The sequence below is a fragment of the Taudactylus pleione genome, unplaced genomic scaffold (assembly GCF_031769625.1).
Source record: "Taudactylus pleione unplaced genomic scaffold, aTauple2 ptg000250l, whole genome shotgun sequence".
Taxonomy (NCBI): domain Eukaryota; kingdom Metazoa; phylum Chordata; class Amphibia; order Anura; family Myobatrachidae; genus Taudactylus; species Taudactylus pleione.
The window spans coordinates 2,705,317-2,718,317 of record NW_028284652.1 but is presented as its reverse complement, the minus strand read 5'-3'; the positions used below and the strand labels follow the sequence as shown (position 1 = coordinate 2,718,317).

The 13,001-nt window shown below is 45.3% G+C and overlaps 1 protein-coding gene across 1 annotated transcript in view; it reads left to right on the top strand.

The window, feature by feature from the left end:
* The first annotated feature begins 6,268 nt into the window (after positions 1–6,268).
* Positions 6,269–13,001, top strand: part of LOC148515334 (solute carrier family 22 member 20-like) — a 48,538-nt gene continuing 41,805 nt past the window's right edge. Inside the window, exon 1 of the mRNA XM_088480136.1 lies at positions 6,269–6,634. Coding sequence (XP_088336262.1) covers positions 6,269–6,634 — 366 coding nt within the window. The remainder of the gene's footprint in view (positions 6,635–13,001) is intronic.

Below are 13,001 nucleotides of genomic sequence, written 5' to 3'. Positions count from 1 at the left end.
TGCAGCACATGGTTCCTGACACTGTGAGGGAGCCGGCACGCACCCCCTGCACCCCCCAGTAAAGAGCAGGACCACGGGGAATCGGGCTGCGAGGCCACGCCCCATCCCGTGAGGCCATGCCCTGTCCCACAAGGCCACGCCCCATCCCACAAGGCCACACCCCTTTTTATAGCAAAATATTTATTTGCATAAAGAAATACAAAGAGTACCACCCATACAATTGCGCAGTTGGCACCAACATAATGCTTCAATTCTGAATGCACTGACTTTCAGGGTCAGTGTGGTACAATTTATACACAGCAGACAATACAGTAGTGTCCTTAGTAACACATATTACAGTTTAGATAAACTGGTCACTACACAATAGATTACAGGTCAAACAATGCAACTGGTCAAGCTTTCAAACTGTCTCGAGTGGTGGTAACCTCTTACTTGTCATCATTGTCGTATCCATGTGTGCTAATGTCCTCTGGCGCTCGCCACTCAGAGTGGGAAAGTCCAGGTAACAGTTGACAGTTAAAAACATGTTCTTATGGAGAGCATATGCATCTAGCAAACAAGCTGTAACTACAAGCAATGCTGACTAAAATAAGTGATCAAAGAATCTAATGTTATACATAGAATTGCAGTGCTATATTTACACACTGTTATATTGGAAATTTTGCAACGTTCGTATAGAATATAAACACTAATATATAACAATGCGTGATATTGAAAAGCAATATTTAAGTATATAAAATTATTTAAACGTACATAAAGTTATTTATTGTTGTACTTCATTCAATTTTGGTACATGTATTTGACTTTGACACTACAGGCTTTGCAGCTTTTTCATAATCAGACGACTGGGCCTCTAATAAGAAGATAATTAATATATAAAATGTTAAAAATGTTATTTCAAGTTTAAATCATTATAAGGTCAGGGTTTAAAACATTTTATTATTGTGAAGGCCCCCACCCGGCTACTTCTTGATGCCACCCGGCTGAAAAAAAATTCTGGGGAGAACAGTGTGTGTGTGTGTATAGGTGTGTGTCTGTATATAGGTGTGTGTCTGTCTATGTATGTGTGTGTATGTATGTATGTATAGGTGTGAGTCTGTGTATGTAATGTATGTGTGTGTATATAGGTGTGTGTCCCTGTGTGTGTATGTATGTGTGTGAATATAGGTGTGTGTGTCTGTGTATGTGTGGAAATAGGTGTGTCTGTGTATGTATGTGTGTGTATAGAGGTTTGTAGTACCTGTGTGTATGTATGTGTGTATATAGGTGTGTGTCCCTGTGTGTGTATATATGTATATAGGTGTGTGTATGCATGTGCAGTGTTCGCAAATATGCGCTATAGCGTGTATTTTACCCGGGATTGAATACTGGGGACTCACTTTTGAAAAGTAGCCGGGTACGCGCTGTGCTGTGGCCAATCCCTGACAGCTGGCTGCAGCACAGCGTGTCCCCCCTGCAGAGAAAGACACAACGCTGTCTGTTATAGCAGCCAATGAGAGTCAGATAGACTCTCATTGTCACGACCAGGGTCTCTCAGCATGGTAGTCACCGGGTATTACCTATGAGGTCGTTATGACGGGGGGTCTCTGGCAGCGGTGCTGGTGTTTGGCGAGGCGCATTGGCTGCTCGTGGTTCTGTGCGGGCACATTGTCACTAGGCCTGGTGAGGTCTGGCGGTGTTTCCGTTCCATTGGCATGGGCGCCGCCATCTTGCCTGCGGCCATGTGATTCTGGCTGTCCAATCCCAGTAGGTCATGTGCTCAATCCAGCCAGTCACAGCGTGGAAATGAGTATTTAGGAAGGTCCAGAGCCTTCCTTCTTTGCCAGTGCAACGTGTTTCTCAGCTGCGGCTGAGAGAGAGTACTTGAGCCTTACCTGCCTGCTTGTCTGTTACGCTACTAGCCTGAACCTTGCCTGCTCCAACCTGCTGGATTTACTCCGCACCCTCCACATACCTTTTACCTGCCTGAGGACCTGAACCTGCTGTTCCCTGCACCTTGCCTCCTTCACTCCCAGCTGGACTTCATTACCTCAGTCTGCATTTGTTACAGCTTACCGTACCTGCACTCATTATAGCTCATCATTCCTGCATTCAGTTACAGCTCATCATATCTGTATTCTGTTACAGCTCACCATATTTGTTTACTGGACTGTTCCTGCCTATCACTATCTGGACATTTCCCAATTAACACCACTACAGTTATCAAGTGCACTTTAGTGCTATACCTGGACTTTTTATTTGCCATTCCCGTGTCTTCTAAGTCACTTATTAAAAACTCCACTTTTTCATTTAAGTCAGCTTCTGTGTCTGCTCCTATCACCACCCCGGGTCCACAACAAATTCAGAACCTCACACTCATTAGCTGCTGCTGTGGAAAGCCGTGCTGGGATCAAGTGCCCGTACTGGGACAGTGTGTTTGTTCCCAGCACCGGGTAAGCCACCATGGTGGGTACCTGGTGAAGGGACCGCCTGGTCCCTTCCACCAGCATTGGCGGTAAAGTGGTGGCGGGAGAAACTCGGTTCCAGGCGCAAGGTAAGCAGAGCTCACTGCCCGGAAGCCAAGAAGTGGCAGCAGTTGTTTGGCACTGGCCGCGAGCCAAAAGCTACTTGCGGTCCAGCAGCCAATAGGAGGCAGACGCGACGAGTCAATTGTGGCTCGCCGCATCATAGCCCCGCCCACTCGTGGCGTCTTTTAATAGCGGGAAACTTCGCGTCGGCGGGGAGGAGTGAAGACCTCCCGAAGAGAAGTACGTCACGGCAACAGTTCCGGCGGCCGCACAAGAGGCCAGAAGACGGGGTGATCAAGGAGGAAAAAAGGAAGAGGTGGCACCGCTGGCCAGGATGAATTAATTACAAAGGTTCTGTGACTGGCTTACTTCATGCCTGGATTTCACCTGGTTTTAATGAGCCACAGAACCTGTGTAATCCATGAGTGTCCCAGTTTAAAGGGATGATATGGTAAGCCTACTTATTCACTATGGGTTTTGTGAACAGACATGTCATATTACCTGAAAGATCATAGAGGCATTAAACATGCATTTAAGGGGCATGTGGGGATATCTGATGCTGTTGGGGGTATCAGATAGGCATTTTAGGGGCATGTGGGGATGTGTGGTGGCATGTGGGGAGGTCTGAGAGGCATATCGGGAGCTCTAATGCATAAATTATAATGGGACCCAGAAATGGTCAGGTAGAACCCCATTTTTTTAAAGTGGTGGATTCCTGGGACCCACATATTTTGTCACTCACCGCGATCACTGCATGTTTGTGTATGTATGTATGTATGTATGTGTATGTATATAGATGTGAGTCTGTGTATATAGGTGTGTGTCCCTGTGTATCTATGTGTGGATATAGGTGTGTGTCTGTATGTTCATCCCTGTGTATGTATGTATGTATATAGGTGTGTGTGTGTATGCATGTGTGTATGTATATAGGTCTGTGTATGTATGTATATGTTTATGTATGGATGTGTGTATATAGGTGTGTGTCCCTGTGTATGTATGTGTGTGTGTGTGTGTGTATATAGGTGTGAGTCTGTGTATGTATGTGTGTGTGTATATAGGCGGGAGTCTAAGTATGTATCTATGTATGTATGTGTGTGTATATAGGTGTGAGTCTATGTATGTATATGTGTATATAGGTGTGAGTCTGTGTATGTGTATATAGGTGTAAGTCTATGTATGTGTGTATGTATATAGGTCTGTGTATGTATGTGTGTATGTGTGTATAGGTTTATGCATGTATTTGTGTATATAGGTGTGTGTGTCTGTGTATGTATGTGTCTGTATAGAGGTGTGAGTCTATGTATATATATGTATGTATTGTTTATGTATGTATGTGTGTATATAGGTGTGTGTCCCTGTGTATGTATGTGTGTGTGTATATAGGTGAGTCTGTGTATGTATGTGTGTGTATATAAGCGGGAGTCTAAGTATGTATCTATGTATGTATGTGTGTGTGTATATAGGTGTGAGTCTATGTATGTATGTGTGTATATAGGTGTGAGTCTGTGTATGTGTGTATTCATGTGTGTATGTATATAGGTCTGTGTATGTATGTGTGTATGTGTGTATATGTTTATGTATGTATTTGTGTATATAGGTGTGTGTCCCTGTGTATGTATATGTGTGTGTGTATAGAGGTGTGAGTCTATGTATGTATGTATATGTATATATGTGTGTATATGTTTATGTATGTATGTGTGTATATAGGTGTGTGTCCATGTGTATGTATGTGTGTTTGTATATAGGTGTGAGTCTGTGTATGTATGTGTGTATATAGGTGTGAGTCTATGTATGTATGCGTGTGTGTGTGAATATAGGTGTGAGTCTATGTATGTATATATGTATGTATGTATATAGGTGTGAGTCTTTCTATATGTGTGTATATAGGTGCGAGTCTGTATGGAACGGAACTGTTTTGCCAAATCCCGAAGGCTGAAGATACCGACAGGGAAGGTAAGTACCCTAACCCTACCCCTCTTCCCCCCTAACCCTCCCTTAGTGGTACCTAACCCTAAAACTCCCAGGTTGGTGCCTATCCCTAAGTCCCCCCGGGGTTACCTAAACCTAACCCCCCCTTCCCCACACCCTAAACCTAATCCTCATGGGGGTCTGCCTATTCCTAACATCCCCCCAGTGGTGCCTAATGCTAACCCCCCCTCTCCCACCTCTAACCCTAACCCTCCCTGGGGGGGTCCTAACCCTAAGTCCCCCCAGGACATGCCTAAACCTACACCCCTTCCCCCGCGCGATTGCTGCGGGGAGAAGGGGTGGTAAGGTCAATCTTTGCCTAGGGCGCCCAGACACCTTGCACCGGCCCTGATCGCAGTGGCTGGTTCACGCACTGCAATGCATGCGCAGGACACAACAATCAGCCAATAGCGTGTGCGTAATCTCAGTTGCGATCCATAATGAATCAGGCCCTTAGTACATCTGGCCCATATATATATATATATATATATAATATATATATATATACATATATCACAATCTTTGTGAGCTCTTGGTAAGTAAATCACAAAAAAGCTGTGGTATTGGTATTATATCCCTGAATGTGACATATATAAAAAAAATTGTGTGTATATATATATATATATATGTTAGTTTTGTGTTAGAAGGTAAGATCTTATCTGTCTTATCTAAATCTTGCAGGTATTCATGAAAAGTTAAGAAATCAAAGTAGAGAAATAAGTAATGCCAGTATTTTCATGTGACCATGCTAAACGCCAGAGAAAGGTGTCATCACTACTTCATAAATAAGCCCCTATATACTCATTGCCTGATTCAGAGTTATATGCTATATTTATTGTTGCTGCTTCTTTGACTGCAGCAACAATGAGAGAATATTCCTATGCTGCAGGAGGCATCTGAGGACAAAAGACGCACCCTGGCAGCATCACAGATCAGAGTGCTGCGTCCAAAGCACCATCGGCCATCTTACAAAGCCTAAGGTTACTCAGAATAACCGCCTTAACTGCTCAGCCTGGGCCAGGAAATCTGTGGTGGAAGACGTTGAGCCTGGCCCCCGTTTTTGGGAATGCTGGCTGGTTCCCCCACTCCTAGCCCCCAAATGGTTGATTGACTTGCTGCGGCTTAGGGGCACTGCGAGTGTACTCACAGGTAAAAACCTGCACATACGCATACGCATATCTCTAACAATGTGACTTGTACACAAACCACTAGGAGCTACAAAATATGTAGTGTACGGAGTTAGTGAGCAATTAATTATTTTTGATTCAGGTACTTAAAATAATATGTATATATAGTAGTTGAGTGATGCAGTTACTGAGAACAGTAAAAAGCAAAACAGTAAAGCTCTACTGCAAGTAATAGCCAAAATTATCCTACAAAAAGAATGATTGGCCTTATAGGTGAAAATCATTTGGCCTTTTCACTATATTTGCAATGAACCTGCAAGGTATCAAACAGTGATGTATTAACCAATTTAAAATGTAAGATTAAAGAGCACGATGAGTGATTGTGTGGGGGTGGTCTACTTGGCCCTTATACACAGTAGCAGCTCTGCTATCTGCTCCCTTATAATCTGGTCCACAAAGAGAATTCTTCCATAACTTCCTCACACACTGCAAAAACTAACAAATACACAGCAGAGGTGTAGTGTAGACAGTGACTTCGGTTTCCAAATCATATTTTGACTAGTCATAGAAATCAAGGTGGAGCTAGGGTACAGCATACAGCCTCCAAATTTCCAAAATACTTTCCTCTTCACTGTTGTGAAGACATCATTCAGTGCCTGACCAATAATGGGTTTTAATGACCTCCTACAAACTGTTGGAGGATTGGGTTGGTTTCAGGTGCTAAACACTGCCATGCTCTTGTTCCCTATGTTTTTCATGGCCAGCCATAACTTCCTTCAAAATTTTACAGCTGCGATACCAAACCACCGCTGTCGACTACCCGCCCTGGACAACACTACAATTATTTATAACGAAAGTAACTTGGCAGCATTCATACCACTGGGCGGAAATAAGAACAGCAAAAGCTGCCTGCAGTACCGGAATTCTGAGCATGCTATCTGGACTAATGGCACCTCAAACAACAGCACTGAGCCTTGTAAATATGGTTGGGTCTATGACCAGAGCATCTTCTCCTCCACCATCGTCACTGAGGTAATGTGCAGAACACATGCAGTTTGTAGGCTTTGTCTTATAGGATTCAATATTGCAATTCAATTAATAAGTTACAATGAGTACGAAATCTAACAAATGAATCATATGATGCGCTCCTCATGCTGTGTTTTTGCCATCTCTGTGTAATGTATTCCTTTGTGCTTCACTTTTAAAATGTGTTTGTACAGGTGTGTAGTCTCCTGGGGCAGATGGGTCACATGAAAGCAAGCAAACCAGAAACACAAGTTGAGTCCAGCATTTAAGCTTTAACTAGCTCACGGTTATTTTTAATTATAAGATACAGTATACTGTTGTTCTAGACCACAGGTTCTCAAACTCGGTCCTCAGGACCCCAAACAGTGCATGTTTTCCATGTCTCCACACTGAATCAAGTGAAATAATTAGCTCCACCTGTGGACCTTTTAAAATGTGTCAGTGAGTAATGATTACACCTGTGCATCTGCTGGGTGACCTACAAAACGTGCACTGTTTGGGGGGGGGTCCTGAGGACCGAGTTTGAGAACCACTGTTCTAGACTCTACAACACACAGTGGGACTAAGGCATAGTGAATAGAATGCCAACTTGTGTGGTGTAAGTGGGTTTGATTCAGATGTGTACGCTAATGTAATCGCAGCTACGATCCCATATACAGCTGCTGTGTGAAAATAGATCGCAGATCCAAGCAACTCTATACAAATATGCACCGTCAATCGCAGATTCTTCGATAATCGGCCATCTGAGTAACTCTATGGTCATGCAGAATGGCCAAGGGAACTGAGCTGCTGGTGCCATATTTTCTGCGTACAGTATCGCAAATTTGGGCAGATACACAGCCACGCACGCCTATGTTTTTGCTGTCACGCCCCCTAACCACCCCTAAGTGGTCCCTGAATGTCAATCACTTTGTAAATAAATCTTCACTGCCAGTGGAATCGCAAAGGTAACTTGACGCATGCGCAGTCGACCAATAACTATAATTATCGGCATTGCGTCCACATCTGAATCAGGCCCCTTGTGCGATTTTGCTGTCTGAATGCTCATAAAGCGACACAGGGATACAGTATGCGTGTGGCTCTTTTTGAATAGTTTGCAACCATTTTGCACCTGCCCCAGTGTGTCCCAACATTATAGTACAGTTCATGAAGGAAACTCTAGTGGACTGCTGATTACCGGAATAGGACATATTAGCTATAGTACATGGAGGACCTCTGGATGTTTAGGCCTCATTCTTTACACTCAAAGAACTTTAAAAATCATTGGCATTTCATGGATTATTTTAATGTCTACCAAGTGCTCAGTCTATGATACGAGAGGATAGAATGGGATGAAATCCTAGTGCATTGAAGTGGGTTGATACAATGTAATTATAATTGTGATAGAATAACTTGTTAGAAGGACCCAAAAACATGTGTACCCCTGCTATAGTGCCACCAACCCAGGCTGGTAAAGCCCATTACTGGTTAGTGGAAATGCAGTGGGACCCCACCAGGGGCAGGCTGCCATATGCCCCCCGGGCCGGTACACTTTTGCTTCAGTGAGGACCGGTGTCATACTGCACATGCATGACTGATGGCCGGGTGACAGACAGAAAGAGCTTTGCAGTCACTCCGACTATAGCAACATCGGAGAGGCTGGGCAGCATTCTCTGCATGTTACCCGGGTATCTGTCACATCAGTGCAGCTTGTGGCTGTACACTGAGCAGGGCCGTATTTAGGGCCACATGGGCCTGGAGCTGAAAATGACCAAGGGCCTATTATGAGAAGCAGAGGAGGTATGACCAGTGCTGTGTGGGTGTGGTCAGTGCCATGTGGGCGTGTATATCCCTATACTCTCAGCCCCAATGTCTTCCTAAATATGTAAAAGAAAAAAAATGCTTCATTTTGTGAGGTAAATAGAAATACAATTTAACTACTTATGATCTATGGCTGACCACGTGGAGAGCAGATTGCCAGTCAATATCATGTTGTCGTAACAAGGGGCCTATTTTTATGTGGAGGCCTGGAGCTGTAGCTCCATCTACCCCATTGTTAATCTGGCCCTGACCCTGAGCGCTTCTTCTGATACGCTCCGCTGTAGTGGCTGCTGTGCAATGTGAAGCACTACCTTCCTGTCTGAGTCTGTGTCGATCCCTCCCCTTGGGCTCCTTCCTGTACCCAGGGGCGCCGAGAGGGGGGGGGGAGCGGGTACAGATTACCGGGGCCCAGGCTTCCTGAGGGGCCCGGCGGGGGCCCGGGTCCGGCGCCGCTCCTCCTCCCTCCCTCACAGTAGCCCAGCACACAGAATGGTCACTAGAATGGTCCATGCATTATATATGTTGGTCACTAAAAAGCTCTCTGCATTTTATACCAGTTACTAGACTGTCCCCTTTATTGCATATCAGTGACTAGAATGATCCCTGCATTGTATATTGGTCACTAGAATAGTCCCTTTATTGTATATCTGCACGAGAATTGTCCCTGTATTGTATATTGGTCACGAGAATAATACCTGTATTGTATAAGGTCACAGGAATGGTCCCTGTATTGTATATCGGTAAGAAGAATGATTCCTGCATTGTATATCCATCACTAGAGTGCTGTGTGCATTTTGTAGAGGTCACCAGAATGTTTTCTGGTTTGGGATGGGGCTGGTTGTTGTAGTTGTTTATAGCTCTTTGACATAACAATTTTTCATGTATTTCATTGACTGTTTAAAGTACACCCACATTAGACAAACCTTACCTACAGAGACTATTATCATGTGTCTTTCCCCATTGCACTGGTGGAAAAACCGGGCCACTTACTTGTGTCTGCCCCCCTGGCTAAAAGTTGCCAGCCAGCCCCTGGATGCCACGTACTTTGTCATGCCGATTGTCATTACCAGTTTAGAATTAAAATCCTAGTGCTGTATAGCAATTAGGGGGGAACCCACACATTTTTTGTTGTTTCCCCATTTTGAAGCAATATAATAAAAATCCATGCACTACTGCTAAATAACAGTGGAATTTTGGTGGGTTTAATGTGGGGTAGGCAGTGGACCCGACGGCATGTTAATTTTAGAATGTCTAATTGGCCATTAGTAAATTCAGTGGTTACGAGCATCAAGCCTACGTCAATACTCCGTGATGCCCATCTCTTTCGAGACATGGCCGAATATGTTCCTTAGTAAATTTTGACCTTTGTCCCAATTGTAAGGACAGTCAGGAGTTATGTCCCATTTCACCCTGCCAATTTATAGTTATACTTCCAGCGTGCCACACAGACTGCATGCACTGATCTGCCTTGGTATTTTGTTGTTACAGGTTAATCTTCCCCAATTAGGCCTCTGACACACTCCTCCAACACACCCTTTTGACACTCTTTTGGTGCACAGCCACACATAACTGCTTTGTGCAATAGATTTAAAGGATCTAAAAAGTAAATAATTATAATTAATTTATTTTTCCTTACTGCTGAATGATCTGACTCTTTATTATGGGGAAGTGATGCAGTGGAGGAGTCAAATTAAATTATTTCTCTGTGGGAGTTAAAATGCATATTTGGTAATATGATGATTTTTTTTTTAATTTGAGGTAAGAGAGCAGCAGAGCATTCATTTTTGCCGTATCTGTGAGTAACAATGTGTCTATAGATTGTAAACTCCTAGGAACAGGGTCCTCCTCCCTCCTGTTCGCACAGCCCTCTTCTCTAACACTTTAGTGACAGCCTTCACCTTCCCATGTGTACTGAGAATGGTGGTGCTAGTTACTTGCGCTGTATATGTTTATGTTTCGGTTACTGTATTGTAATGTAATGTTCTGTGTACCGTGTACTGTCCTACAGGGCCAGATTACCAATGGGGCGGGTGGAGCTTCAGCTCCAGGTCGCCCAGCAAAATAGGCCCACAGCATCTGCTGTGCTGCTGCAGACAGGAAAATGTTTTCCTGCTACAGCAGCCTGCCAGTGGCCTTCTGAGGCCCCGCCCACAATTGCAAGCCCCGCCCCTCCCGTGGGCCGCGACCCCCCGCCTCCTTCACAGGGAACGGTGGCATCTGCCAGATTATTGGAAGCAAGTAGCGTTGGGCCCCCCTGTCACAAGCATGTCCTCCTCTCAGGTTCCCCCAGCGGATAAGCTTCGCTTGCCTTCTGTCTGCCTCGACAGATGCCCCGCCCCCAGCTGTCCTCTCCTGCTCCCATTGGACGGGCATAGTGTGTGCACTGCACAGAAGATGGCAACGTGGGTGAGACAGCGCTGCCACATACATAGGTGCCTCAGCCCTTCTGTCCTGTCCTGTCGTCCTGTTTATCATTCCTACCCCTGCCACCTCCCCATATATGTGCCTCTGCTGCCTACCAATTTCTGTGCCTCACTCAGACTTCCATATTTTTGCCTTTGCCCCCTCCTTATATGTGCTTCTGTCCTTTTCCCATCTTTCACTGCCTCTTCCCTATGCCTCTGTCCTCCTTCATATCTGTGCCTCTGTCTCCTCTCTACTGTATGTACAGTATACCCATGTCCCCTTTTCCCCTATGTGCCTCTCCCCATGTGTGCCTCTGCTCCCTTTACCCAATGGCTGCTGGCTGTCAATCAGAAAAGAGAAGACTGAACGGAGGAGCGACCGCCAGGTAAGCACAATTGTCAGTAATTAAGCCATTATGGTTTTTTCTCCATTTAAAAAAAAAATTGCTTTATTTATTTTTATTTATTAACCGTTGAAAAAAAAATTTTTAACCCCACTTGCCTGGCGTGGTCACATCAGATGCAACCACACCGAGCTTGGCTTTCCTTGTCATGGTTGCATCTGATGCGACCAGTCAGAAACGCTTTCTCTGCGCTGCTGGAAGTTAGCTGCCAATCTAAGAGGGACCTTCCGGCCCCTCTGCACCCCCAATTTATCCCGATCACTGCTGGCCACAGTGGCCAAGCAGCCCAGCATCTCCCAGCAACAGTGGCTCCGCGGCGCCCCCAATCACTGCTGGCCACATTGATCGGGCAGTGTGTGTGTGCGTATATATATATATATATATAATATATATATCTATACATACACACACTTGGTATATAGATGTATATTGTATACACTGTTATACCCTGGGTGTATGTGTACTGTGTGTATATATGCAGTGTTTATCTCTGCCCCCCCATTCCGTCTCCACTCTGTCCAGCCGTGCCCCCCCCTACTTTGACAGAGCTCCACCCGCCAACCCCCATCTCCGCCTCTCACCCCGCCCCCTTCTTTCGACCCGCCTCCGTCTCCAATAAATTATTACATTATTTTGGGCAGGATGTACTAAGGGAAAAATGAGGTAAAAATCCTGTTTTTTGGGTTTTTACCGCATTTTCATATGTACTAAGCCCCGGCCACCCTATTTTCGGAGAGGAGGGTAACACCAGAAAACCTGGCATTACCCTATAGAAGCCTATGGGCTTCTTACCGCAACATGCTCCCAATGCTTCGCTGCCCCGCAGTCGCCCAGCACTGGCCCCACTCACCTCAGTCTCCTGATTGCCGGCCCGTGCTCCTCCTGGGTCCTCCGCCTCCTTCTCCTCCTAATCTTCCGGGTGCAGTAAGAAAGAGGAGGAGGAGGCCGGGACTTCCTACACAGGTCACCAGCAGGAAGCTCCCAGGCATGGAGGGGACGGAGATCCCCTCACCCGGCATCGGCTGATTCGCAAAGGGCAGCTCTTATCGCAAGAGCTGTCCTTTGCAATACTAATCACATATTTTAGTGATCAGTCATTTTGCGGTGACTGGCGGGATGTACATCACAAGGCTAGTACATCCCGCCCTTGGTTTTTCTTAATCTATAAAACTACCTTTTTCAAAACATAATTTAATAATAAATAAAAAAATCGACAATTTTGGGGACATTTTTTAAAAATTTTTAGCCAATTAAGTGGTTAAATACTTTAGCTGTTTACTTTGTTGTGTGCGCGCGCGTGCATATATATATTATATTATATGTGTGTGTGGGTTGAGACCAAACCCCCAAAGCACTGGTCACCCTCATCATGCTGGTCATGCCTCCTGCGATAGCACACAATAGGCCCTTCATAAATTTCAGCTCCAGGCCCATGTGGACCTTAATCTGGTACTGCTGTCCTACAGTTGCCGTATGTATGGCACTGCAGACCACTTGTGGCACCTTATAAATTATTACCAGTTACCAAAAATGTAATAATAATATGGATTGGATGAGGGTGGAGAAGGACAGAGGGTCTCATTCAGACCCACTTGCGAGCGCAGGACGCTCGCAAGCGGGTCGATGGTACCCAAATGCGCATGCGTACGACGGAGGGAGCCGTCGCTCGGGGTCTCGCACCAAAGGGGACGTGCTGTCGATGGTGAGTGACAGCACGCCCCCTTTGGTGGGCATGCCGGGGGCGTGGCTGCCAGACGGAGGCGT